Source organism: Malassezia vespertilionis, chromosome 1, assembly GCF_029542925.1.
Source record: "Malassezia vespertilionis chromosome 1, complete sequence".
Taxonomy (NCBI): Eukaryota; Fungi; Basidiomycota; class Malasseziomycetes; order Malasseziales; family Malasseziaceae; genus Malassezia; species Malassezia vespertilionis.
Window position 1 is genome coordinate 296439 of NC_079247.1, and position 21550 is coordinate 317988.

General features: G+C 61.3%; 12 protein-coding genes across 12 annotated transcripts; 9 read left to right on the forward strand and 3 right to left on the reverse strand.

The window, feature by feature from the left end:
* Positions 1-83: 83 nt before the first annotated feature.
* SNF5 (SWI/SNF chromatin-remodeling complex subunit) lies at positions 84-2873 on the forward strand (the record flags this gene model as incomplete). Its single annotated transcript, XM_056205038.1, has 1 exon — positions 84-2873. One exon carries the CDS (start codon positions 84-86, stop codon positions 2871-2873), a length of 2790 nt encoding a protein of 929 aa, XP_056061013.1.
* Positions 2874-2927: 54 nt separating this feature from the next.
* Positions 2928-6508, forward strand: MVES1_000177 (uncharacterized protein; the record flags this gene model as incomplete). Its single annotated transcript, XM_056205039.1, has 4 exons — positions 2928-2993; positions 3022-3090; positions 3117-3599; positions 3869-6508. The coding sequence occupies 4 exons, from the start codon at positions 2928-2930 to the stop codon at positions 6506-6508; spliced, it is 3258 nt and encodes a 1085-aa protein (XP_056061014.1).
* A 73-nt stretch (positions 6509-6581) lies between these two features.
* Positions 6582-7452, forward strand: GDT1 (GCR1-dependent translation factor 1; the record flags this gene model as incomplete). Its single annotated transcript, XM_056205040.1, has 4 exons — positions 6582-7289; positions 7317-7386; positions 7412-7422; positions 7450-7452. 4 exons carry the CDS (start codon positions 6582-6584, stop codon positions 7450-7452), a joined length of 792 nt encoding a protein of 263 aa, XP_056061015.1.
* A 97-nt stretch (positions 7453-7549) lies between these two features.
* Positions 7550-10024, reverse strand: MVES1_000179 (uncharacterized protein; the record flags this gene model as incomplete). Its single annotated transcript, XM_056205041.1, has 1 exon — positions 7550-10024. The coding sequence occupies one exon, from the start codon at positions 10022-10024 to the stop codon at positions 7550-7552; it is 2475 nt and encodes an 824-aa protein (XP_056061016.1).
* A 240-nt stretch (positions 10025-10264) lies between these two features.
* Positions 10265-11653, forward strand: MVES1_000180 (glucan 1,3-beta-glucosidase; the record flags this gene model as incomplete). The annotated part of the gene is made up of 1 exon (XM_056205042.1): positions 10265-11653. The coding sequence occupies one exon, from the start codon at positions 10265-10267 to the stop codon at positions 11651-11653; it is 1389 nt and encodes a 462-aa protein (XP_056061017.1).
* Positions 11654-11778: 125 nt separating this feature from the next.
* On the forward strand, positions 11779-14946 carry MVES1_000181 (uncharacterized protein; the record flags this gene model as incomplete). The annotated part of the gene is made up of 1 exon (XM_056205043.1): positions 11779-14946. One exon carries the CDS (start codon positions 11779-11781, stop codon positions 14944-14946), a length of 3168 nt encoding a protein of 1055 aa, XP_056061018.1.
* Positions 14947-15083: 137 nt separating this feature from the next.
* Positions 15084-15610, forward strand: MVES1_000182 (uncharacterized protein; the record flags this gene model as incomplete). Its single annotated transcript, XM_056205044.1, has 4 exons — positions 15084-15217; positions 15327-15357; positions 15384-15486; positions 15513-15610. The coding sequence occupies 4 exons, from the start codon at positions 15084-15086 to the stop codon at positions 15608-15610; spliced, it is 366 nt and encodes a 121-aa protein (XP_056061019.1).
* A 50-nt stretch (positions 15611-15660) lies between these two features.
* On the forward strand, positions 15661-17077 carry NPT1 (nicotinate phosphoribosyltransferase; the record flags this gene model as incomplete). The annotated part of the gene is made up of 3 exons (XM_056205045.1): positions 15661-15787; positions 15814-15888; positions 15915-17077. The coding sequence occupies 3 exons, from the start codon at positions 15661-15663 to the stop codon at positions 17075-17077; spliced, it is 1365 nt and encodes a 454-aa protein (XP_056061020.1).
* Positions 17078-17185: 108 nt separating this feature from the next.
* Positions 17186-17620, reverse strand: MVES1_000184 (uncharacterized protein; the record flags this gene model as incomplete). Its single annotated transcript, XM_056205046.1, has 1 exon — positions 17186-17620. The coding sequence occupies one exon, from the start codon at positions 17618-17620 to the stop codon at positions 17186-17188; it is 435 nt and encodes a 144-aa protein (XP_056061021.1).
* Positions 17621-17687: 67 nt separating this feature from the next.
* MVES1_000185 (uncharacterized protein) lies at positions 17688-18530 on the forward strand (the record flags this gene model as incomplete). Its single annotated transcript, XM_056205047.1, has 1 exon — positions 17688-18530. One exon carries the CDS (start codon positions 17688-17690, stop codon positions 18528-18530), a length of 843 nt encoding a protein of 280 aa, XP_056061022.1.
* A 1-nt stretch (position 18531) lies between these two features.
* Positions 18532-19104, reverse strand: VPS68 (Vacuolar protein sorting-associated protein 68; the record flags this gene model as incomplete). Its single annotated transcript, XM_056205048.1, has 1 exon — positions 18532-19104. The coding sequence occupies one exon, from the start codon at positions 19102-19104 to the stop codon at positions 18532-18534; it is 573 nt and encodes a 190-aa protein (XP_056061023.1).
* Positions 19105-19180: 76 nt separating this feature from the next.
* Positions 19181-21514, forward strand: CEF1 (Pre-mRNA-splicing factor cef1; the record flags this gene model as incomplete). Its single annotated transcript, XM_056205049.1, has 1 exon — positions 19181-21514. One exon carries the CDS (start codon positions 19181-19183, stop codon positions 21512-21514), a length of 2334 nt encoding a protein of 777 aa, XP_056061024.1.
* Positions 21515-21550: the final 36 nt, after the last annotated feature.

The window sequence follows — 21550 nt, forward strand, 5'->3', positions numbered from 1 at the left end:
TCTCGCGTTCACGTCGCCACACGATTGTCGAGGCGCGGTGCATGTTTGGCGCGTCAGGGAACGACGGCCGGAGCGGCGGCGCGATGTGGGGCGCCGGCGCGGCACAGAACAACGGAGGTGGTGTGCAAGGCACGATGCCGGGCGCGCAAAATGCTGCGCCGGGCTTTGTAGGCATGCCGAATGCTGCGCCGTTCAACGGGATAATACAAGGCCCCTGGATGGACGCCGCCGCGGGGAATGCAGCAGGAAATGCAATGATGGGGGGGCGCATGCCGGCAATGCAGCAAAACTATATGCAGGCGTCTGAGCCACGGCCCGCGCCGCCAATAAGCGCCACGACGACGCTGCCATCGCGCTCGTCACCGGGCGCGCACGTCCGGCCTCCAGGCACAGGTCCACGTCGTGGACGCCCGCCGCGCAATCCACGGCCTCCTGCATCCAGCACAGCTACGCAAACAGGCGCGGCGCCCGTACACTGGACACCCTCGCTGACTACGGAGCAGCAGCAAGCGTTAATTGCGCGCGCCGTGCAAGTGGTCAAGACGCAGAACCAGCCCAATTATACCATCATTCACGCCTTGCTCAACATGGGCTTTGTGCTGGTCCGGAATAACCAGCTGCCGCCAAATGCAGGCGTCGCGGCAAACACCAATGGCACGCTCCTCCGACTCGACGAGGCTGCCATGCTTGGGCTCTTGCCGCAGCACGGCGCGCGATTCAGCGCGCAGACGGCATGGCGCCCTGCGCCTGCGCCGTTTCCTGCGCCTGGAATGCCGCAGCAGCCGGGCACCAGCCCGCAGAACGGTTTTCGCGCACCAGGCGTGTCTGCACGCCCGCCCAGCGCAGCGCCCACACCGGGCGTGCGCCCCGGCGTGCACCCTGATCCCATGGCGCACCTCCCTCTTGTTTACGGCGGCCCCCCTCCCGCGCAGTCCGCCGTCGGCATGCCGATCGTGCCGCAAAACACGTGGATGACCAAGCTGCCACCGCCCACGACGAGCAAGTACCCCTGGACGCGGCTCTCGGAAAAGGCGACCTCGGAGCTGCGTGCGATTATGGAAAAGGATCTGGACTATGTAAAGATGCGCACCGCCCAGCAAAAAGAGATGGACGCGGAGCTCGTAGCGCGCATCGCGAAAACCATCCACCGCGACCCCACCACTGGCGCAGTACGTCCTGTGCCGTGGTGGGTGCGGCTGGGCGACGCGAAACTAGAGTGCCTACGCACCGAGCCTTTGCGCCTTGTCTTTCCCGCCCAGCGGCACCGCATGCAGGAAGCGGTGCGCGCGCGCCCGTACGTGCCCATGCAAGGTGAAGCGGTCGAGCGCGCGACCAGCGGCGTGGAAACGCTGGTCCCCATCCGCCTCGAGCTCGAGCACGACCCGTTCAAGCTGCGCGATACATTCACCTGGAACGCCGCCGAAGAAGAAAGTTCTCTGGACGCGTTTGCGCACGCCATGTGCGAGGACATTGGCCTTCCAGCCAAGGTCTTTGTCCCGCTCATCAAAGCGTCGGTGCAGGCGCAGGTCAGCGAGTACACCACCGCCATGGCCCTGCAGCACCGCGAATGCGAAAAGAGTGCGGGGCAAGGCATGCTGGACGCGCAGCAGCAAAGTGCGTGGGCGTCGTTGCGCCACGCCGTGCTGTCTGCGCGCGAACATTGCGCAGCGCCCGACCACGCGGCGCCCGGCGCGCAAACGCAAACGCCTGCGCCACACGACGAGCTGCGCGTGCTCATCAAGCTGGACATTCTCGTCGGCGCGCACAACCTCCTCGATCAATTCGAGTGGGACGTGTGTGCGCCCCAAGGCTTGCGCGCCGAGCAGTTTGCCGAGCAAATCTCGGCGGACCTCGGCCTCTCGGGCGAGTTTACCACGGCGATTGTGCATGCGATCCGCGAGCAGGTGGGTGGCCACTTGCGGCTGCTGTCCCTCCTTGGCTACCCCTTCAACCAGCTCGCATCCATGGACGAGGAAGTGCGCAGCGCGTTTCTCCCTGTGCTGCCAGGAACGGCGCGTGCGAATACGCAGGTGCCTGCATACACGCCGAAACTCGTCCAGCTCACGGCCACCGAAGTGACGCAGCTCGAGCGCGAGCACGAGCGCGAGCTGCGGCGCAAGCGGCGCCAGACCAAAGGGCGCCGCGGCATCAACATCTCCGACAAGGATCCAAAGCGAACGATCCGGTCTGTGCCGCTTTGGGGCCTGCAGGGCGGCATACCCGATGCGACGCAGGGCCATTCATCGCGCCGTGCTGCAACCGCAGCAGCGAGCGCAAACATCACCCCATACACCGATCCGCTCGACGAGAGCGCTTATGCGCCGAAGCGCGCCCGCACAGAGCGGTACGATGTGCATTTCCAGTTTCCCGGCGGTCTTGGCCCCCCCAAGGGCAGTGCTGCAAACCGCCCGCGGCTCGAGACAGGCACCAGGAAAGAGGCGGTGCAAGGAGCGGCGCCTCCGGGTGCAGCACCGCCCGGCAAGGAGCACAGATTGCCCGGCGCGCCGCGGCCGCTTTCCGACGCGCGCCCTGCGCAAAGCGCGCTCGACGGTCCAGACATGTCCTTCCTCCCTGAAAGCGATTCCGATACGGACACTGATCCTGCTCCTGTGCTGCCGCAGCCCCCTGCGTGGCTTGAGCACGCCACACAGGTCTCGCGGCAGAAATACCCGCACGACCGCTTCCAGATTCAGCAGCGGCAACTACCTCAGGACGTGCCGCCGCCGTTCGAAGAGCAGTGGCGGATCCGGTGCTTGGACTGCCCGGGCAAGGTATACAAGCCTGGCCCCGGCGAATCGCTGCTCAACTTTGAGATACATCTAAAGAACCGTAGCCACCGCGCCGCTGTAGCGCGCCGTACCGACCAAGTGTAATGTGACGCACGCCTCCACATACGCGTGTGGCAATTCCGCACGTTTTGCACCACCATGTCGTGTTCGCATGAGCATCACGGCCACACGCATGACGATGGCGACCATGCCAAGCCGGGCGAGGTAAGTTGTACGTGACTTACATGTATAGGGCACGCAAGATTTGCTGTATGGATCGATTGACCGCAGCCAAGTGAACGCGCTCAACGAGCTGGTGACGGTGCGTCGTGGTGTGGCTGACAGCAGGGGAGTGCAGCCGGCATTATCAAGCCGTACGATGCACGCATGGACGAGACGTGCGTGCTGGAGTCGGATGTAGACGACGAGCTGCTCATCACCGTGCCGTTTGCAGGGAGCGTGAAGCTGCGTGCACTGCTGCTGCGTGGAGGACCGGCCAAAAAAACGCCGCGCGCTATTCATCTATACAAAAATGTCGAGTCGCTTGGCTTTGACGACGCTTCGGGCGGATCGCCACCGGCGACGCAGAAACTCGAGTCGATTCCTGCAACGTCCGAGCTCGTCGAGATTCCGCTGCTCGCGGCGCGCTTTCCCGACGTACAGAGCGTCACGCTGTACATCCCCGGCGCTCTGGGCGGCGAGCAAGGCGAGCCCGATCCGCGCACACGGATCTCGTTCCTTGGCTTCCGCGGCGAGCCGCTTGCTAAGCAGCGGGGCGGGCCGCAGCAGATTGTGTACGAGGCGGCGCCGAGCGTTGCCGACCACACCAAGGTCGCCAACGCCGCTTCCACGCGCCCTGAACAGGGATGAAGCGCGCGGGCGCAATGTGGAGAGCACGTGGCCGGCACGCTAGGTCCACGCTGCACGCAGACCTGTTCTTGTAGTGCGCCATGGACGACGAGGCCGTAGATGGGAGCGCTTCTGGCGATGACCCGTGGATAGTAGTGCTGTGGCGTACGTTTGTGCAAAAATGCCGGGCGTTTGCGCTCACGTACCTCAACTATTTCGTACGTTTTTTTTAACACCGTGGCTCACCGCAGCGTGTGCATTTGCTGTATTTCACCGTGGTCATCCTGATTGCATCCGGCATCTTTTATGGGTCTAGCAGCAAAGGCAATCACATCGACTATGTCGATTGCCTGTTCCTGACGACGTCTGCCATGACCGTGACGGGCCTTGTGACGCTGCCCATTAGCCAGACGTCTTTGGGTCAGCAAATCATTTTGTTCATCCTCATGGTGATCGGCAACCTTGTGTTGAATAGCCTCGTGATTGTGCTCCTGCGCAGGCACTTTTTCAGCCGGAAATTCCGCAGCCTCATGGCGCAGAATGCGTCAGCGCGGCAGCACATGCTCGACGTCGAGCAGCAAGTCCAGCGCGAGCACCACCAGGACATGGAAAAGGTGCTGCGTTTTTTCGGCAAGCACGAAGAGGATATTCTTCCTTCCGAGCCAAAACCCAAGCCCGGCAAGAACAAGAAGAAAAAGTTGACCGTGGGTATGGTCCACCGCATCGACGAGCCGGCGCGGCAAGTGAATCCGACCGGGCATATGACGACCATGGTCGCCGATCGTGTGACGGACGAAGCACCGGTGCACGAAACCTCAGCGCACACGCCCCAGGGTACTCAGGGCACCGCGGCGCTCCACGGCATCCTGCACAATACCGAAACTACAGACGAGTACGGCGTGCCTGTGCACAGTTCGCGCGAGCAGCGCGGCGTGCGCATTGAGGAGCCCAATGCCCGTAGCATTGCGTTTGAGCACGGACCGAGCGTGCGCATCGACGCGCCCAACGACACGACACTGGCGCGCCGCTTGTCGGACAGCGCGCCGCGCCGCCGCAACCTCACATTTTCCCGGGCGCAGACCATGGCGAATGTCGAGAGCGAGCCGCAAAGCTGCACTGCGTCGCCGCTGCGCGACGACGACCGAGAGATGGTGCGCTCGCAGACCATGAGCGCGCTCCCACTCCGCGCACGCACGCTCTCGTTTGCCATGACCGACCCCGAGAAGGAACAAGCGCTGCCGGACCCGCGACTTGCGCTGCACCGCACCATGACCAAGAACATGAACAAAGGCCTGGGTGGGTTTCCCACACCCATAGAGCTTGTGCTTGGGCTTATGGAAATGGTCCACGTCCGCCGCAAACTTCGCGTCGCACGCACCACGACGATGGCATCCACAAATCTCAGCCGGATGCATGCGGTGGAGACGTTTGACGGCGAGTATGTCAAGCCAGCACCGTACCTCACATTTGACGCGCGCGTCTCGGGCAACTCCCATTTCCACAACCTCAGCGCCGCGCAGCGGCAAGAGCTCGGCGGCGTTGAGTACCGTGCGCTGGATGTGCTTGCGTGGCTCATTCCCTGCTACTGGCTCTTTTGGGTCGCGCTTTGTCTCTTGATCGGCACGCCGTACATGGCGAGCAAGTCCGCGCAGCGCTTCCGCGACCAGATTGAGGGGCAAGAGCGCCCGCCCCGCAGCTCCTCGTGGTTCTGGGTCTTCAATACCGTGTCGGCAATGACGAATTTGGGCATGTCGCTTTCGGATAGCAGTATGGCAGCGGGGTTCCAGAATGCGTACCTGCTCCTGATTCCCATGATGGTGCTCATCCTTGTGGGAAACACCGCGTACCCCGTCATGCTCCGCTTTGTGATTTGGATTGCGTCCAAGTTGACGAGAAAGGCGTCGCGCACGTACGAAACGCTCCAATTCTTGCTCGACCATCCCCGCCGCTGCTTTGTCTACCTTTTCCCTCGGGAAAATACGTGGTTCCTCTTTGCGCTGCTGGTCGCGGTCAATATCGGCGACTGGTTCTTCATCATGATCCTCGACCTGAGCGAACGCAAAAAGGCTTTTTCCACCGGCGCCTGGGTCCTGGACGCCCTCTTCCAGTCGATTGCCACTCGCTCTGCTGGATTCCAGACGCTGGACATCTTGAGTCTGTCGCCCGCAGAGCAGATGCTGCAGGTCTTCCTCATGTACCTTGCCGTATTCCCGCTCACCATGGCAGTCCGCTCGACCAACGTGTACGAAGAAGGCAGCTTGGGCATTTACGAGCCCAAAACAGACGCCGGCAGCCAGACGCGCGGCAGCGATGGCGACGCTGTCTGGGGACGCTTTCTGTCAGAGCAGATGCGGCGCCAGGTCGCATACGATCTCTGGTGGATTGCGCTGGCCATTTGGATCGTGTGCATTGCCGAGAAGAGCAAACTGCAAGATAACGAGACCTATCCCTACATTTCTATATTTACCGTCATCTACGAGCTTGTCTCGGCATACGGTACGGTCGGGATAAGCACAGGGTCGCCGCCGCGCTCTGCCTCGCTCTCTGCCGACTTTACCGTCGTTTCCAAGCTGGTCGTATGCGCCGTCATGCTCCGTGGACGCCATCGCGGCCTTCCCGGCGCAATCGACCGCGCCATTTTGCTCCCGAGCGAAATCTCAGCCTACGACCAGACACACGACTCTTTGCACCGCGAACTCGACCCCGTGTTTACGAATGCAGAGGCGATTGTGCCGCTCCGAGAGGCGCCGCTGCCAAGCGCGACTGCACCCATGCCCGACAAGCGCGACGCCAAGGATGCACCGACTGGCCCCCACCCACATTTTTGTACATCCCCCGAACCCACCTCCCCTACGCTCGGCCCGCACCCGCCCTCCATCCATTCGCTGTAGCTGCACATTTTCATAGCGGACGCCGTCCCCGTACTTGCGTGTGGAGGCAATGCGAGCGTTGCGCGCTGCGACCATGACGAGTCTGCTAGCGACGCCCATTGTACGGCCGCCGATTGTGTCCGTAGCGGTCCCTTTGGCGAATGGCACAGCATCTGAGAGTGTATTTGCCGACGCACTGCTGCGCAGCGCACATCTCACGCGCGCTGACATTGCAGGCCTGGTCAAAAGTTTTTCCATCACCGCCGTCTCGGAACTGGGCGACAAGACGTTTCTCATCAGCGCGATTCTCGCGACGCGACACTCGCTCATGCTTGTCTTTTGGGGAAGCTGGCTGGCTATGATTTGCATGTCGACACTATCGAGTCTTATGGGCGCGATTCTTCCCGCACTGCTCTCTCACCAGCACGCCCTCTTCCTGTCTGGCATGCTCTTTTTGGGCTTCGGGGGGCTCATGCTGTGGCAGGGCATGCACATGTCCGGCGACGAAATCAGCGAGGAATGGAAAGAGGCACAGGAAGAGATCCGGGTCGACGAGGAGGAGCACGAGCTCGATGCACTCGAGGCAGGGATGCCCGACGAAGCGCGCTCCACGCTGCAGCGCGCGAGTACGGCACTACACAGTGCGCCGCGCACGTCCATGATCACGTTCCTGCGCCAAGGCATCCGGAATCTATTTGATTTGTGTGTAAGTCCTGTATTCAGCCAGGCATTTCTCCTCTCGTTCTTGGGCGAGTGGGGCGATAAGAGCCAAATCACCACCATGGCGCTCGCCACGACGCATGTACGTATTTTTTCTTTCTAACCCAAGCGCGTCACCGTCGTCGCCATCGGCACCAGTCTCGCACACCTGCTGTGCATTGTCATTGCCGTCACGATCGGTGCGATGCTCGCAGCACGGCTCAGCGGCAAGCACAGTACGTACGCGCCTCTTCTCACCACAGTGACACTTGGCGGTGCGTCGTTATTCCTGTTTTTCGGTATAAGCTCTCTATACCAGGCGTGGCACCAAGTTTCCCATGCTAGCTAGTTTACAATGTACAGTCACAACTCATAGTCCCCGCCCTCGCTCCATTCGGAAGACGCAGCAAAAGATGAGGAGCGCGAATGCGCGGGGTGGGTATCGGGCGCCAAAAATTGCGGCGTAGGCGCCGGCGCGGCGAGGCGCGGCATGGTCTGTGGCGCGATCCGTGGGCGCGTGCGATACATTCGCTTGGCGCGTGCGGGCGAAGGTGTGGTAAACGCACTTGCGCGCCGAGTGCGGAGCGGAATGGGCCGGTGGATATTGGTGAGGTCGCGGGAAAGAGGCATAGAGCGTGCGTCGTTGCGCGCAGCCGTTTGTATATGCTCCGTCTCGACGGTGGGCACATCGTCTTCGAACGGCGAGGTGGCATGCACAGGGCTTGATGGGTGCGCCGCAAAACGCGGTGGTGCCCAGTCTGCACGCGCGCGATGCCCCGAGGCAGTAGAAAGCGCAGAAGTACGTGTAAATGCGAAAATCAACAAAGTCGTGAGCAAAAGAAGAAGCTGGGCAAAGCCCCAGCGCCGCTCGTACTGCAACGCGTCGCTGAGCTGCTGGATCCGCGTCATGAGCGCGCGGCGCTCAAAATCCGCGCGCTGTTGGTGCATTTCGTAGTTGAGGTGCGTGTGGTGCAGCGAGGCGCGCTGCTCTTTCTGGAACGTCTCGAGCTGCCTGTAGTTGCTCTCGTTGAGCAGCGTGAGGAGCTGTGCGACCCTCGATTCCTGCGACTGCTCCAGGAGCGTAAGTTTGTCGCGCAGCACTTGGCTGCTGAGCTGTAGATACTCCATGCTTAAGCTGGTATTGGCCTCGAGGGCAGAGAGGCGTTTGGTGATGGTCCGGTAAATCGACTCCCCGCCGCCTTTTTCCTGCGCTTTGGGCTCGGCAGACTTGGTCGTGACGCGAGGGCTTGCAGGGATGGTCGTACTTGTGCGGTTCGCCGCTTGAGTCTGGATGTCGGACAGGGTTGTGTTGGCCAAAGGCGTCAAACTCGCGCTGTGCAACAGCGTCTTTTCGCCCTTCACAGGCGTTTTCGTGGGCTTGGGCGGCGGAACGGAGTCGGTGGACGTCGGCGGCGTGCGCACAGGCGCAACATCCAGCGCACCTTCCCACGCACACTCGCACGGCCACACGGTGCTAATGCCAGGCGGACATACCAGCATGCGGCCGCGCACAAACGCAATGTCCATTCCGCTTGGCTGCTGTGGCAGCACATGCAGCTCACTTTCCACGTCCACCTCTTCCTCGTCGGCCTGCTCGTCTGCATCCTCATCGTCCGCATCCTCGCGCTCATTGCGCCCATACACGCGCAGCAGGCTGACCGGGCAGTAGTACTCGGAGCCATAGTGCTCGAGGAAATCGATGCGCAGGTAGCGGTAGTAGCTCGGGGATACCTTATCGAGCGTAAACACCTGCGGCCCGCGCACATTCCGCGCACGAAACAGGCCAAGTGAGCGCCATTCGGCGTCTGGGGCGTGTAAACTCGTGGATGCGCGCACGGAAAATATTTTGAAGATGCTGCTGAAAAACTCCAAGTTGGCAAGGACGATGGTGTCGATGCGGATGTGCTGGCACAACTCGACAATGACAAACTGGTCGGGTCCGCATGGAGAAAGCATGTACCTGTCTTTTTTTTCGCTCAAGATCGTCGAGGCAAACTTGGCCGACGGATTCGCTTGGTGGACAACGGCGGCGCAGTCGAGAGACGCATAGTTCCAGCGGTGCTTGAGCTTGGCCAGCGTCTCGCTCGTATTCTCTTCGGCAAGCACGGGCGCGGCGGGCGGAGCTTCTGCAAGTTGCGCCTGCACTTCTTCGACCGCATGCGCTACACTCGGCGCAAACGGCGCGGACGGCTGCGCGCTCGGCTCTTTTTTTTGCGGCATTGTCGTGGAAGCTGTGGCACTGGCAGTAATCGTCGTCGCTGCTGTCGATGCAGACACCGGCACGGCATCGCTGCGAGTGCTGCGATCGCGCGCCTTGTCGCGCTGCTTGGATTTCGAACGCTGCCGCTCGTTTTGCAGCTGGATTTCCTTCCACTCCGCAAAGCTCAGTAGCGTATCGTGCGCTTGATCCGCGGGCTGTGCATCCTGCGGTAGTGTCTCGACCGCCCCCGCAATACGCGACTGCTCCGGCCCAATTTTTGCCTGCTCGGGGACGACGACGGCGCCGAGCAGTGCATATACGCGTTTTTGGCCGTCCTTGGTCCGCACTACGTGCATGCCTTCAGTCCACGGTGTGGTCACGGGCAGTTCGCACACCAGTAGGTCTTGTACAAGCGCTGCGCCAAGCTGGCCGCCAGGCACAAGCGCACGGTTCTCGGCGCGCGCTTCGGTCGCCCACGGCGAGACGCACGAGAGTGGGGGGGGCAAAATCGGCACGGGCGGCACGGCGATGCGCGGCGCTATATCGCGTACCTTTTCCGTCACCTTTACATCCCCCGCACCACACACGGCATGCGTGGCCGCGTACAGCGCTACGCACCACCAAAACCAGCGCGCCATGGCCCACGTACGAGGCAGCTCCACCCGAAAAAAAATGCGACGCGTGGCGTTCCCACCCTGCGCGGCCCCTGCTGCACGTTGCTGCACGCGGCTGCACACGGCTGCTGCCGCCCATCCCCAGCCCCTGTTCAGCCACGTGATTGGCTCATTTTGCATGCCAGTCATTTTGAAAGCATGCTGCAGCGTGCCGAACGGGCGCGGCGCGTCCGCGGCGCCGTTCCGCTCTTCCTCTGGCCTACGATGCACGCGAAATCTGTTTTTGCTGCCGTGTTTCTGAGTGCACTTGCTGTCGCTGCCTCTGCTGGCAACGCTGACGGTGTTGCCACTGCACATGACCATGCGGATACGAGGCACAGTGTTCGCGCCGTGCCGCACAAGCGCCGTGAAGAACGCGTTGCCGCGCTGCAGAAGCGCGCCGACGCGTTGTTTACGCGTGATGAGCCCAAGCTCCGTTTTGCCTATGGTCAGGAGAAGGTGCGTGGCGTTAGCGTTGGTGGCTGGCTCGTTATTGAGAGCTTTATCGTGCCCTCGTTTTACGAAAACACGGGCGATAATCGCGTCATAGACGAGTGGTCCTACGGCAAGCACGTCGACCACGACCAGGCGCAGCGCGCCTACCGCGAGCACATTGACAACTTTATTACTGAGGATGACTTTGCCGAGATTGCCTCGTACAATTTGAACCACGTCCGTGTGCCTTTCCCCTACTGGGGCATCAAGACCTACAACGGCGACCCCTACGTCAAGGCGAACCAGTACGACAAGCTTAAGGAGGCTGCTACCTGGGCCAAGAAGCATGGCCTCAGCATGATTATTGAGCTGCACACTGTCCCTGGCGGCGCCAACCCCTACGACCACGGCGGCCACACGGACCATTCCAACTGGCTTGGAAACGAAGATGACTATGGGCGCACGCTCGAAATCCTCGAAACTCTTGCCAGTGAGTTTAGCAAGAGCAAGTACAGCGCTGTCACGGGCATCTCGTTGGTGAACGAGCCCAACGGCGACCCCAACGAGATTTACGACTTTTACAAACGCGGCTACCGCGCCGTGCGCAACCCCGATGGTGGTGAAACGAATCTTATGGTCATCGCTGGCGATGCTTTCAAGAACCCCGCCACAGACAACTTCTGGAACGGCAAGTTTCCCCACGGCAAGTACCAAAACGTGATGATGGACACCCACGTTTACCGCCTCTTTGACCCCACCTCGATCGCCATGCACCAGGACGAACGCATTGGCTACTACTGCGGCCTCAAGGGCGGCTTCCGCAATGCCAACCAGAACCTCTACTCGCTCGTCGGCGAGTGGTCGCCCGCCTTCACCGACTGCGCGCCGGAGCTCAACGGCCGCTTCAAGGGTGCTCGTTACGACGGCTCCTTCCCGGGCTCCACCCGCCGTGGCTCTTGCAAGAACCGCTCGGGCAACGCCAACACGTTTAGCAACGACTTCAAAAAGAACCTCAAAAAGAACTTTGAGGCGCAGGCGGACGCGTACGAAGGCGGCGTCGGTTGGATTATGTGGACGTGGAAGGTTGCACACCACAATGCCGACGAATGGAGCTACAAGGCGGGTGTCAAGAACGGCTGGATCCCACGCGACCCCACCAACCGCGACTTCTCCTGTTAAGCACTACGCACACCACTCTTTCCAATAGACAATCGCATTCTCGCCCACCAGCTCGACCGTAACACGTGACCATAGCGCGTGTTGGCTGCAGCGGCGCAGCACGACGTTGCTGCGTGCGCCGCTCCATGTCAGCGCAGACAGCGACACACCAAGGCCGGAATTTTGATGCATCTAGCAGGATGCGGCGCCCTCGACGTGCCGCATCGCATGACTGCCTGCAGCGCAGTCCGGCAGAGCTGAGCGTCTCGCCGACGACGGCGATTGGCGCCTTGGCGCCGCAGCACCGTGTGCACCCCAGCGACAACCCTGGGCCCAGTGATGTGCCGTACGTATTTCCGCATTCACCAAGCGGCATGGCTTTTTATCGCACACCGGGCCGCGCCGAATCGCCGCGGCTATTGCGGAAGCCATCGCGCATTTTGCGCATGTCGCGTCCCTTCTCGCGCTACGGCGAGCGCAAGAACTCTGCGAGCGGCGATAGTCGCGCAGGGACGCCGACCAGTCTTGCGTCTATGAATACATCGCCTCCTATAAGCTCGTCGCGTTCTACGCCTCGCCTGATCCAGGAAATAAACGCCGCTCCTGGCGCTCCTCCGACCATCGCACGGATGCGGTCCCGAGCCGCACTCGTACATGCGCGCGATTCGCCCGAGCCCAGTGCTGCACGCAGCGCTGAAGCGACCTACATTGACGAGATGGGCGGGATACTGGCGCTGGGCGCGAGTCCTATGGGCGTCGATACGGGCCTAGCGTCTTCCCAGCCAAGTTTACAGGACACGGCGTGGATGGAAGATTGCGCTGCGCTCGAGGCTGCGCCGCGGTCTGCGCCAAGCGGGCTCGGTCTCTTTTTGGATGCCGACACGTTTGAGTGGGCACAGCCGCACATGCCTGCGGCAGAGCACGCCGAGCAAGGGCGCTCGACGCCGCCGCTGCGCCAGCCCAAGCAGCGGGGGCAGCACTCGCTGTGGTGGGCCGGGAAGTGGCGCGAGAAGCCACTGCCGCTCACCGGAACCTCGCCCGATGTCGACCATGCTGTGACCAAACGCCCCAGTGTCAGCAAGCTGCGCCTCTTTGCCGGCGGCGCCGAGGACGAAGAGCGCGCGCCTCGGCCACTCTTCCGACGTCTGCGCAGCGATGCATGGCTCAATACCCACACAGACGTATCTCCCACGCCGCGCGACTTGCCGCCAAGTGCGCCTTTTGCCGAGTCAAGTGTCTCGCCCGGCACGCTGAGCGCAGAGTGGCTCAGCCAAGGGAGCGAGCGTGCGCTCACGAGCACCACGAGCATTCTGGACGAGAGTGGCGATGTACAGAAACGCCAGCAGCAGCGCCACCACGTTCTCCGCGAGCTTGTCGAGACCGAGCGGAAGTACGCCGCGGATTTGACGGTCGTCAAGGAACTGTATCTTGCCCAAGCACGTCTGCACGCAGGCATCCACACGCCCCTCTCCCAGTCCGTCTCTGCCTACTTTGGCTCGCCGCTCTCTGGGCAACACACAGGATCGCCGCCCGCCGCCCGGCCCCCGTCGAATTACTCGACAAGGAGCAGCACTCGGGAAGCGACCGCGCAAGCCGCGCTGCGGCATCCCATGTCGCCGCCGCGCCAAGAGAAACGCGCGTCGCGCCAGTCGCTTCACAACGAAGAGGAGCTGCTTGGCTCCGGATGGCGTGCAGAGTCGCGCCTTTGCTCCCCGATGCACGGCCGCAAAAGCCCGCAGCCAGCGCCACCCTTGAGCGTGGCGGATATCCATGTGATTTTCGCAGGCCTCGAGCAGTGCACCGCGCTTGCGACGGGCATGAGCACGCAGCTGGACGCGGCATTGCACGCCGACGGAGCGCGCGGTGTCGCCGACGTATTCCAGCAGCACATGGAGCAGATCGAGCAGGTCTACGCATTCTACTGTGCGCGCCATGCGCCGGCCATGCTCCGATTAAAGCAGGTCACTGCGCGCAATCCCGCTGCCGCTGCGTTCCTGCGCGAGTGCGACGAGACGTCGCGCCAGCATTCGACTGCGTGGGACCTGCCTTCGCTGCTCATCAAGCCCGTGCAGCGCGTCCTGAAATACCCCCTTTTTCTCCAATTGACCCTCGACAGCACCGAGGCACACAGCGTGGAGTATGCCGTGCTGGCGCGCGCGCTTGGCGATATACAGCGCGTCGCCGACCGCATCAATGAGGACAAGAAACGTACCGAGTTTGTCGCACAGCACGGCTTCCATACCCCCGCAGGATCGCGCCCTTCTGCATTTCGCCGCACGCCCGCGGCGCTGCGCATGAGCAAGAACAATGTGCGCCCGTCCGAAGAGCTCGCGCCGCTGACGGATGACGAGCCGCTTTTTCAGGCGCTGACGATGCGCCTCGCCGCCGCAGAGCGCGCAATGCATCTCTTTGCGGACCAATGTGCGGATTGGGCGGCGTGTACGCGACGTATGTACGAGGAGGAGCTGCAAATGATCGACGAGTGGCTACGTGTGTACTATGCAGGGCGCGTATTTGACGCCCTCGCCGCCGTAGACAGGCTCTCACGGTACCGCAACGTGCTCAAGAACGAGTTCCTCGGCACGATTTGCCGCACCGCGGAGCAGCAAATTGCGCATACGGTGCAGCATACGGTGAAGCAGGTACAAGCGCTTCTCGAGAGCCCGCGCATTGTGCTTGCAAATCGCGCAAGCAAAGAGGTCGACTACCGCAGGTATTTGCAGGAGCGCACGCGCCGCCCAAACGCCAAGCCTAGCAGCGGCGCCACCACCTTTTTGCTCCTCCACACCCAGCTCGTGAAGGAATTGCCCTTTTTGCTGCGCGGCTTGGAGTTGATTATGGAGCGCTGCGTCACGTTTTTGCTGCATATACAGACTACGCTGCATGCTTCGGCCATGTACGAGCTTCGCTCGTTTGCCGCGACATACTTTCCCGCCCTCATGACGCCGACCAGCGCTGCGCTGACGCCGACGAGTGCTGGCGACGCCCTGCCTTGGCAGGGAAAGAAGGAGCCCAATTTGGTAGCAGACGAGCCGAGTGTGCCGATCATTGTGTCGCCCCCGCGCGTTCCCCCGCGCGCCGCGTCGAGGCCCCGCCACGAACACTACGCGTCGATACAAACGGCCAAGCCGCATAGCCCCGAGCGCTCGCATCGCGATAGTATGTATGATTCGAGTACGGGGCACCAGCAGAGCTGGATGGATGCGCGCATGTCGCTGAGCGGCCTTTCCATCGCTTCGGCGGACGACGGCGACGTTTCGCGCACCACCACGCTGGACATGCACCGCTATCCGCTCCCAGGCGCGTTTCAGTAAAGTGGAGGTCGTCTCTCGCCATGCATAGTGACTATATCCATACAGCAGCCACAGGGAATAACATCTCGCGTAGAGCGGCAGTGTATGGCGCGGCAAATATTGTGCTCGGCGGAAAGTGCATTATTGCGCACCGCGCAATGCTGCGCGGTGACCTCACAAGGACCGTGCGCAGTACTGAAAAAAAAGGATCGTCTGTGGTGCTGGTCATGGGACGCTACGCGCACATTGGCGAGGAAGCAGTGCTGCGTCCGCCGGCAAAGACGCACCAGGGGTACGTGGCGATGAGCTGACAAGAGTGTGTTTTCCTACTTCCCGCTGCGCATCGGGGACCATGTCGCGATAGGCAAGGGCTCTGTCGTCGAGGCGGCACAAATAGGCAGTTATGTCAAGATCGGGTGCGACTGTGTGATTGTAGGTTGCTGCGGCACTGACGCCAGGGCCCGTTTTGTGTGGTGCGCGACTGCGCCGTGGTCGAGGACGGGGCTGTTCTTGCGCCGAATACGGTCGTGCCGAGCATGGCGATTTTTCGCGGGAATCCAGGTAGGTCGAGTCTTTTGCTTAGACAGCGCGCCTTGCTGGGTGGCTGCCCGAGTCGTTTGCAGAGCGCTGGGAGGACGAGATCCGCGCGCAGTACGCTGCATTTGACGCTCCAGACACTACATAGCCTCTCTTTGCACCTAGTCGCACCTCCACTTTCACGACGGCGCATTGACCATGGCAGCACACACGCAAGCGCCGCATACGGCGTACGTGCAGCTCCCGTCGCTGCTTGATACGGATTTGTACAAGTTCACAATGCAGCAGGCGGTCCTCCATCATTTTCCGGACGCTTTTGTGACGTGTAGGTTTTCGATGCACTGACAAAAGACCGCTTTACGAACCGGTCGCCCCGGATGCTGTTCACGCGCGCGTGTGTGGATGCGATCCGAACGGGCATAGAGCGTACGTATGCAGGGTACTCACAGCAGATCTCGGTACACTGCGTGTGCGTCCAGATGAGCTGGCGTGGCTAGAGAGTACGTGCACGTATTTTCAGCCCGCGTACCTCGCTTTCTTGTCGAGCTTCCAACTGGACCCAGCATCGCAGGTGACGGTGGAATTTGTCTTGGCACAGGATACAGACTCACCCACATCGCTCAGCGCCGCCAAACACCCCTCGGGAGACGAGTTGGGGTACCTTTCCCTCGAGATCAAAGGGACGTGGAAAGACATTATTCTCTACGAAGTTCCTGTGATGGCCATCATTAGTGAAAGTTATTTTGCGTATGTATGCACCGACTGGACATTGCAGGGTCAGTGCGAGATGGCAATGGAAAAGGCGCGCACGCTCTTGCGCAACGGAGTCGCTTTCTCCGAGTTTGGCACGCGGCGGCGGCGCTCGCTGCAGACGCATGTGGACGTCCTAGAGGGCCTGGTGCATGCGGCCGCACAAGTGCAGAGGCAGCCCGGCACGGGACGCCTGCTCGGCACAAGCAACATGTATCTCGCGAAACGATTTGAGCTCGTGCCTGTTGGAACCATTGCACACGAATGGACAATGGCGATTGCGGCGCTGAATGGATACGAGCATAGTAATTTGCGCGCGCTGCAGCTGTGGGATGCATTGTACCAGCCCCCGGCATTTACGCCAGAAAATCTGTCGCAGGACCTCAGCATCGCGCTCACCGATACGTTTAGTACGCGCGTGTTTTGGGACGATCTCTTGTCGGACCCAGCTGGGGTCGAGATGCTGCGCCGCTGGCGAGGTGTGCGCCAGGACAGTGGTGATAGCGAGGCGTTCGTGCGACATGCGGTCGATGTGTACCGCAAAGCCGGTGTGGATCCATCGACCAAACTCGTTGTGTTCTCCGACGGACTCGATGTCGCACGCTGTCTTTTCCTGCAGCGCTACGCTGCCGAGATGGGCATCATGGCTGGGTTTGGCATTGGGACGAATATGACCAACGACTTTACGTGTGCATCGCGCCCCGAAGAGAAGAGCAGTGCCTTGAATATCGTCATCAAGCTCGACTCGATCCAGGGGCGTCACGCTGTCAAAATCAGCGACGAGCTGACAAAGAATACGGGCGATCCTACACAAGTGGCCTACGTCAAGCGCCGCTTTGGCCTAGATGCCGTGGAGGATGCGTGAGGTGGCTGGAATGGTTATACAATCGTCGTACATCTGCATAGCGTAGAAAGCACCCGTCATTTTACAACGAGTCCCATTCGGCCATTGCAAGCGTGCTGATCACTGCTGTCAGTCATGCATCCACGTACACTTGCGATACTCGAACCGCGTGCAAGAGCGGTCCAGGAATGCGGGCGTAAGCCATGGCTGCAAGAGCTCCGGCGTGTCTCCAAAAATCTCTTTCAGCAAAGCGACATCCACAAAGCCCGCATCCTTCTCGTCAAAGCTCTCAAACGCATCGGCCAGCTTCCGTGCATCCGACAGAGGCGCCAACTTAGTGGCCATCATCGTCATGTACGACGTAGCGTCCAGCGAGCCGCCCTCCTGGCCAATGTATGCCTTTGCCTCCTCAGCCGCATTCGGCGTCCCAAGACCACGCAGCTGTGTGGCTACATCCGCCTCCGATACAATATCGTCATGATCGCGATCCAACGTGTAAAATACACGCTGCAACTGCTTGATCTGCGCAGGCGATAAACTCGCCAACGGCGCAGCGTCGCTCATGGCGCGGAGCGAGGCGCGCCGCGCCGTGTTGTTCTTGGGCACGTGATCCACCCTCTCTTCGTTCGCCATGCTCCGCCCAACGACGCCGCGCGGTGGAGAAAGCGCGGCTCGCGACGTTCCCTGGACAGCACCGCAAAAAGAGGTCCAGAGCACAGCTGGTGCACGCACGCTAGATGCATCGCCCAAAGCAGCGCGCGCGCCGCGACAGCCGATGCCCCCGGCCACGGCCCAGCGCCGCGCCTCGTGGAATATTGTCGGCATCCTGGCGCTGTGGTGCATTCCTTTCGTGTACCCCCGCTCCATTGATCTATACTATGATACACTTGATGCGCTGATGCGTACGGGGCGTGTCGCGACAGATACCGACGAGGCCATCGATGCCGTGCTTGCGTGGCTGCGATGTGCACTTACGATCGTGTTCCTCTTTAATATTGCCGAAGCACTGCTTGCACAGCGGCACACGCCATCGCCCACGGCACAGCACAATGCCAATGAGGTCGGCGAGGCGTTTGCACGCAGCGTCTCGAGCGGTTCGCCGTTGACGCGGCCGACAGAAACCCACGCGCCGTGGATCCCATCGCCATTGACGCCTACAACGCCAAGTGCGGTGACGCCCGTGCGTGGCAAAGAAACAGTGCGCCACCAGGAGCGCCGGACAAGCGGCTCGCCGTTTGCGGCAGGAGCGCGGGCTTCCACACCGCTGCAGGCGTACGCACACACCGGCGCATGGCCACGCGCGTCGCGCTCACCCACGCTCGTCGACGCATTTGCCGGACGCAGCGTGAGCCGTTCGTCGCCACGCGCTCCCAGTGCGGCATGGTCGCCCGGGAGTCCCGGGACCGAGTTGGAGGATGCACGAGAGGTGGAGCTTGCATTGCAGGACTTGTCATTTGCAGGGACATCTACATAGCTTACAAGGTTAAATTGTATTCATATTCGCTTTCAACGCGCTGGCTGAACCAGAGCAGCACGACACAGAGCATAAGCAGCACATTTTGCAAAATGCTCGCGAGCCCAAATTCCAAGTACCCCTCGGCCTGGACATTGAGCATATACTTGATAATCATCAGCGCAACGCTGCCGGCCATACCGCCAGCCAAAAAGGCAAAGCCGATAAAGAGCCACATGCGCGTGCGCCACATGATCGGATCGTCGTTCCAGGGCACGTTGGCGCCCAGTCCGCCGTTCTCGTCCAGGAGATGCTGCTTATTCACCAAATTTACAATCACCAGTCCGATCGTGGTGCTTATTCCCGGAATCCAGTCGTCAAACTTGATCGCTACGCCCGGTGGATCGTACGGCTTGTCGGGGCTGGTGGGCTGCTTGTGCAGCGTGTGCGAGCGCACGCACGCATCGAAGAAAAGCCACCAGCCAGTAGCAAATACAGCGCCCGCAATGTACACGCCAAGCGCACGTTTGTTTGCGCGCAGCGCGGGAGGGAGCGTCGGCAACTGGACTCGGCACACACGCCGCGGATCGTTCATGGCGCGGCGAAGGTGGTATGTGCCCGTAATCACGTGAATAAAAGCCACGCCGCGGCCGCGGCTCCTTGCCCCTGCGATGGTGCGTGTAATTGTGAAAGGCGGAGTATGGAAGAATACGGAAGATGAGATTCTCAAGGCCGCCGTGAGCAAGTACGGCAAGAATCAGTGGGCACGTATCTCGTCGCTACTGGTGCGCAAGACGCCGAAGCAATGCAAGGCGCGCTGGTACGAGTGGCTCGACCCCTCGATTAAAAAAATCGAATGGTCCAAAGAGGAGGACGAGAAACTGCTGCACTTGGCAAAGCTGATGCCAACACAGTGGCGCACAATTGCTCCGATAGTCGGGAGAACGGCGACACAGTGCTTGGAGCGTTATCAGCAGCTGTTGGACGATGCAGAGGCGCTCGACAACGACGGTCTGAACATGGTCGGTCCCGGCGCCGAGGCCGCGCCGAGCGCAGACGACGTGCGCCGTTTGCGGCCTGGTGAGATTGATCCGGACCCCGAGACGAAGCCCGCACAGCCAGACCCTGTCGACATGGACGAAGAGGAGAAGGAAATGCTGTCCGAGGCGCGTGCGCGCCTCGCAAATACCGAAGGCAAAAAGGCGAAGCGCAAGGCGCGTGAGCGTGCACTGGAAGAGGCGCGGCGCCTGGCAATGCTGCAGAAACGGCGCGAGCTTCGCGTCGCGGGCATTTTCTCGCGTGGCAAAGACAAGAAGCAAGGGATGGATTACAATGTAGAGATTCCGTTTGAAAAGAAGCCCGCTCTGGGCTTTTACAATACCGCGGAAGAGGCTGCGCGCACATACGAAGCGCCGCTTGGACGCACCATCCGCGCGATGGAGACGGGTGGCCGTCCTGATCCCGAGACGGACAAGCGAAAACGCGACGAGCGGCGCGCGGCTAACGAGTCAAAACCACAGCGACACGAAGACGCGCTGCGAAAAATGCGCGAGGCCGACCAGGTCTCGAAGCGCCGCAAGATGATGCTCCCGGAGGCACAGGTGAGCGAGCAAGAGCTCGAGCAGATTGTCAAATTGGGGCACGCGGGGCAGGAAGCGCGCGCACTTGTCGAGGCCGACGAAGGTGCAGCAACAGAGGGTCTCTTGAACGAATATCCCACGCTCGATCGGCCCAGAGAAATGCGGCCACCGACGGCAAACACTGACGCGATTCTGCGCGAGGCAACGGCGCTGCGCAAGCGAACCGAGACGCAAACGCCGCTTTTGGGCGACCAAGTGGGGCCCAGCGTCGTCGAGAGCCACGTCTTGCATACCCCTCGTACAGATGCGATGCCGACGCCGACGCCGCTGCGCGACTCGCTCGGGATCAACACCGAGGTTCCCGCCACGCCGCGGTCCGAAAAAGAGCTATTGCGCGCGGCAAAGAGCGAGCTGCTTTCGGGCCTGCAATCGCTGCCAGTGCCCAAAAATGATTTTGAGGTGGTCGTCGACGGTGCGCCGCACGTTGAGACGTTGCCGTCGCCGTCGCCGTCGCCTCTTGTGGAAGATGCAGCGGTGCGCGACGAGCGCCTTGCACAAGCTGCACAAGAAGAAGCGGAACGTGCATTTAAGCGCCGCACACAAGTCGTCCAGCAAGGACTTCCGCGCCCTGTCCAAGTCGATCCGCACCTTGCCGACGCATTTGCAGCATTCTGTTCGCACGATCCGGCACAAAAGCTCGTCGATGAGGAAATCGTCGCGCTCATCCAGGACGATGCACGTACATTTCCCCTCCCTGGCGCGCGCCACGGTGTAGCAAAGAGCGCGCTTCCCGTGCTTCCAGATAGCCTTCTTGACGAGGCGCGCACACAGACGCATGCTGAGCTTGCCGCCTCGCTTGGCTTTCCCGGCGCCCGCCCCAATGCGCTTCGGCCGCTGCTCAGCGCACAGCTAGAGACGGAGGATGCAGCGCTTGCCAAGGCATTAAAGGATGCACGCGCTGCTACTGCATGGAGCGTCGAGCACCAAGCTTGGGTACCAAAAGACACGATGGACGAGCGTGCGATTGTGCATGGCAAAGCTGCGCTCCTTGCACATGAGCGTGCCGTGATGGAATCCGAGGCGAGCGCCGCGGCCAAAGGCGAAAAGACGCTTGAAAAACTGCTGGGTGGGTACCAAGCGCGCTCTAAGACGCTCGCTGGCAAGATTACCCAAGCTGCGGCGGAATTGGCCGAGGCGCGCATACGGCATACTGCGTTTGCACGTCTTGCCCTGGGCGAGGAAGCCGCTGCGACAGACAGGCTCGACCGGATCAAGGAGGCCGTCACGCAGCTCCAGATTGGCGAAGGCGTCGCACAGCGCGAATTCAAAGCGCTGGATGAAGAGCGGCGAGCGGCACAGGAAGCGTACGAGACGCTGCAAACCGAGGTCGAGATGCGCCGCGCGGAGCAGGCGCTCATGGCATGAATGGAAGGTGTAGCTAGATCTGTAGTATGTATTCCA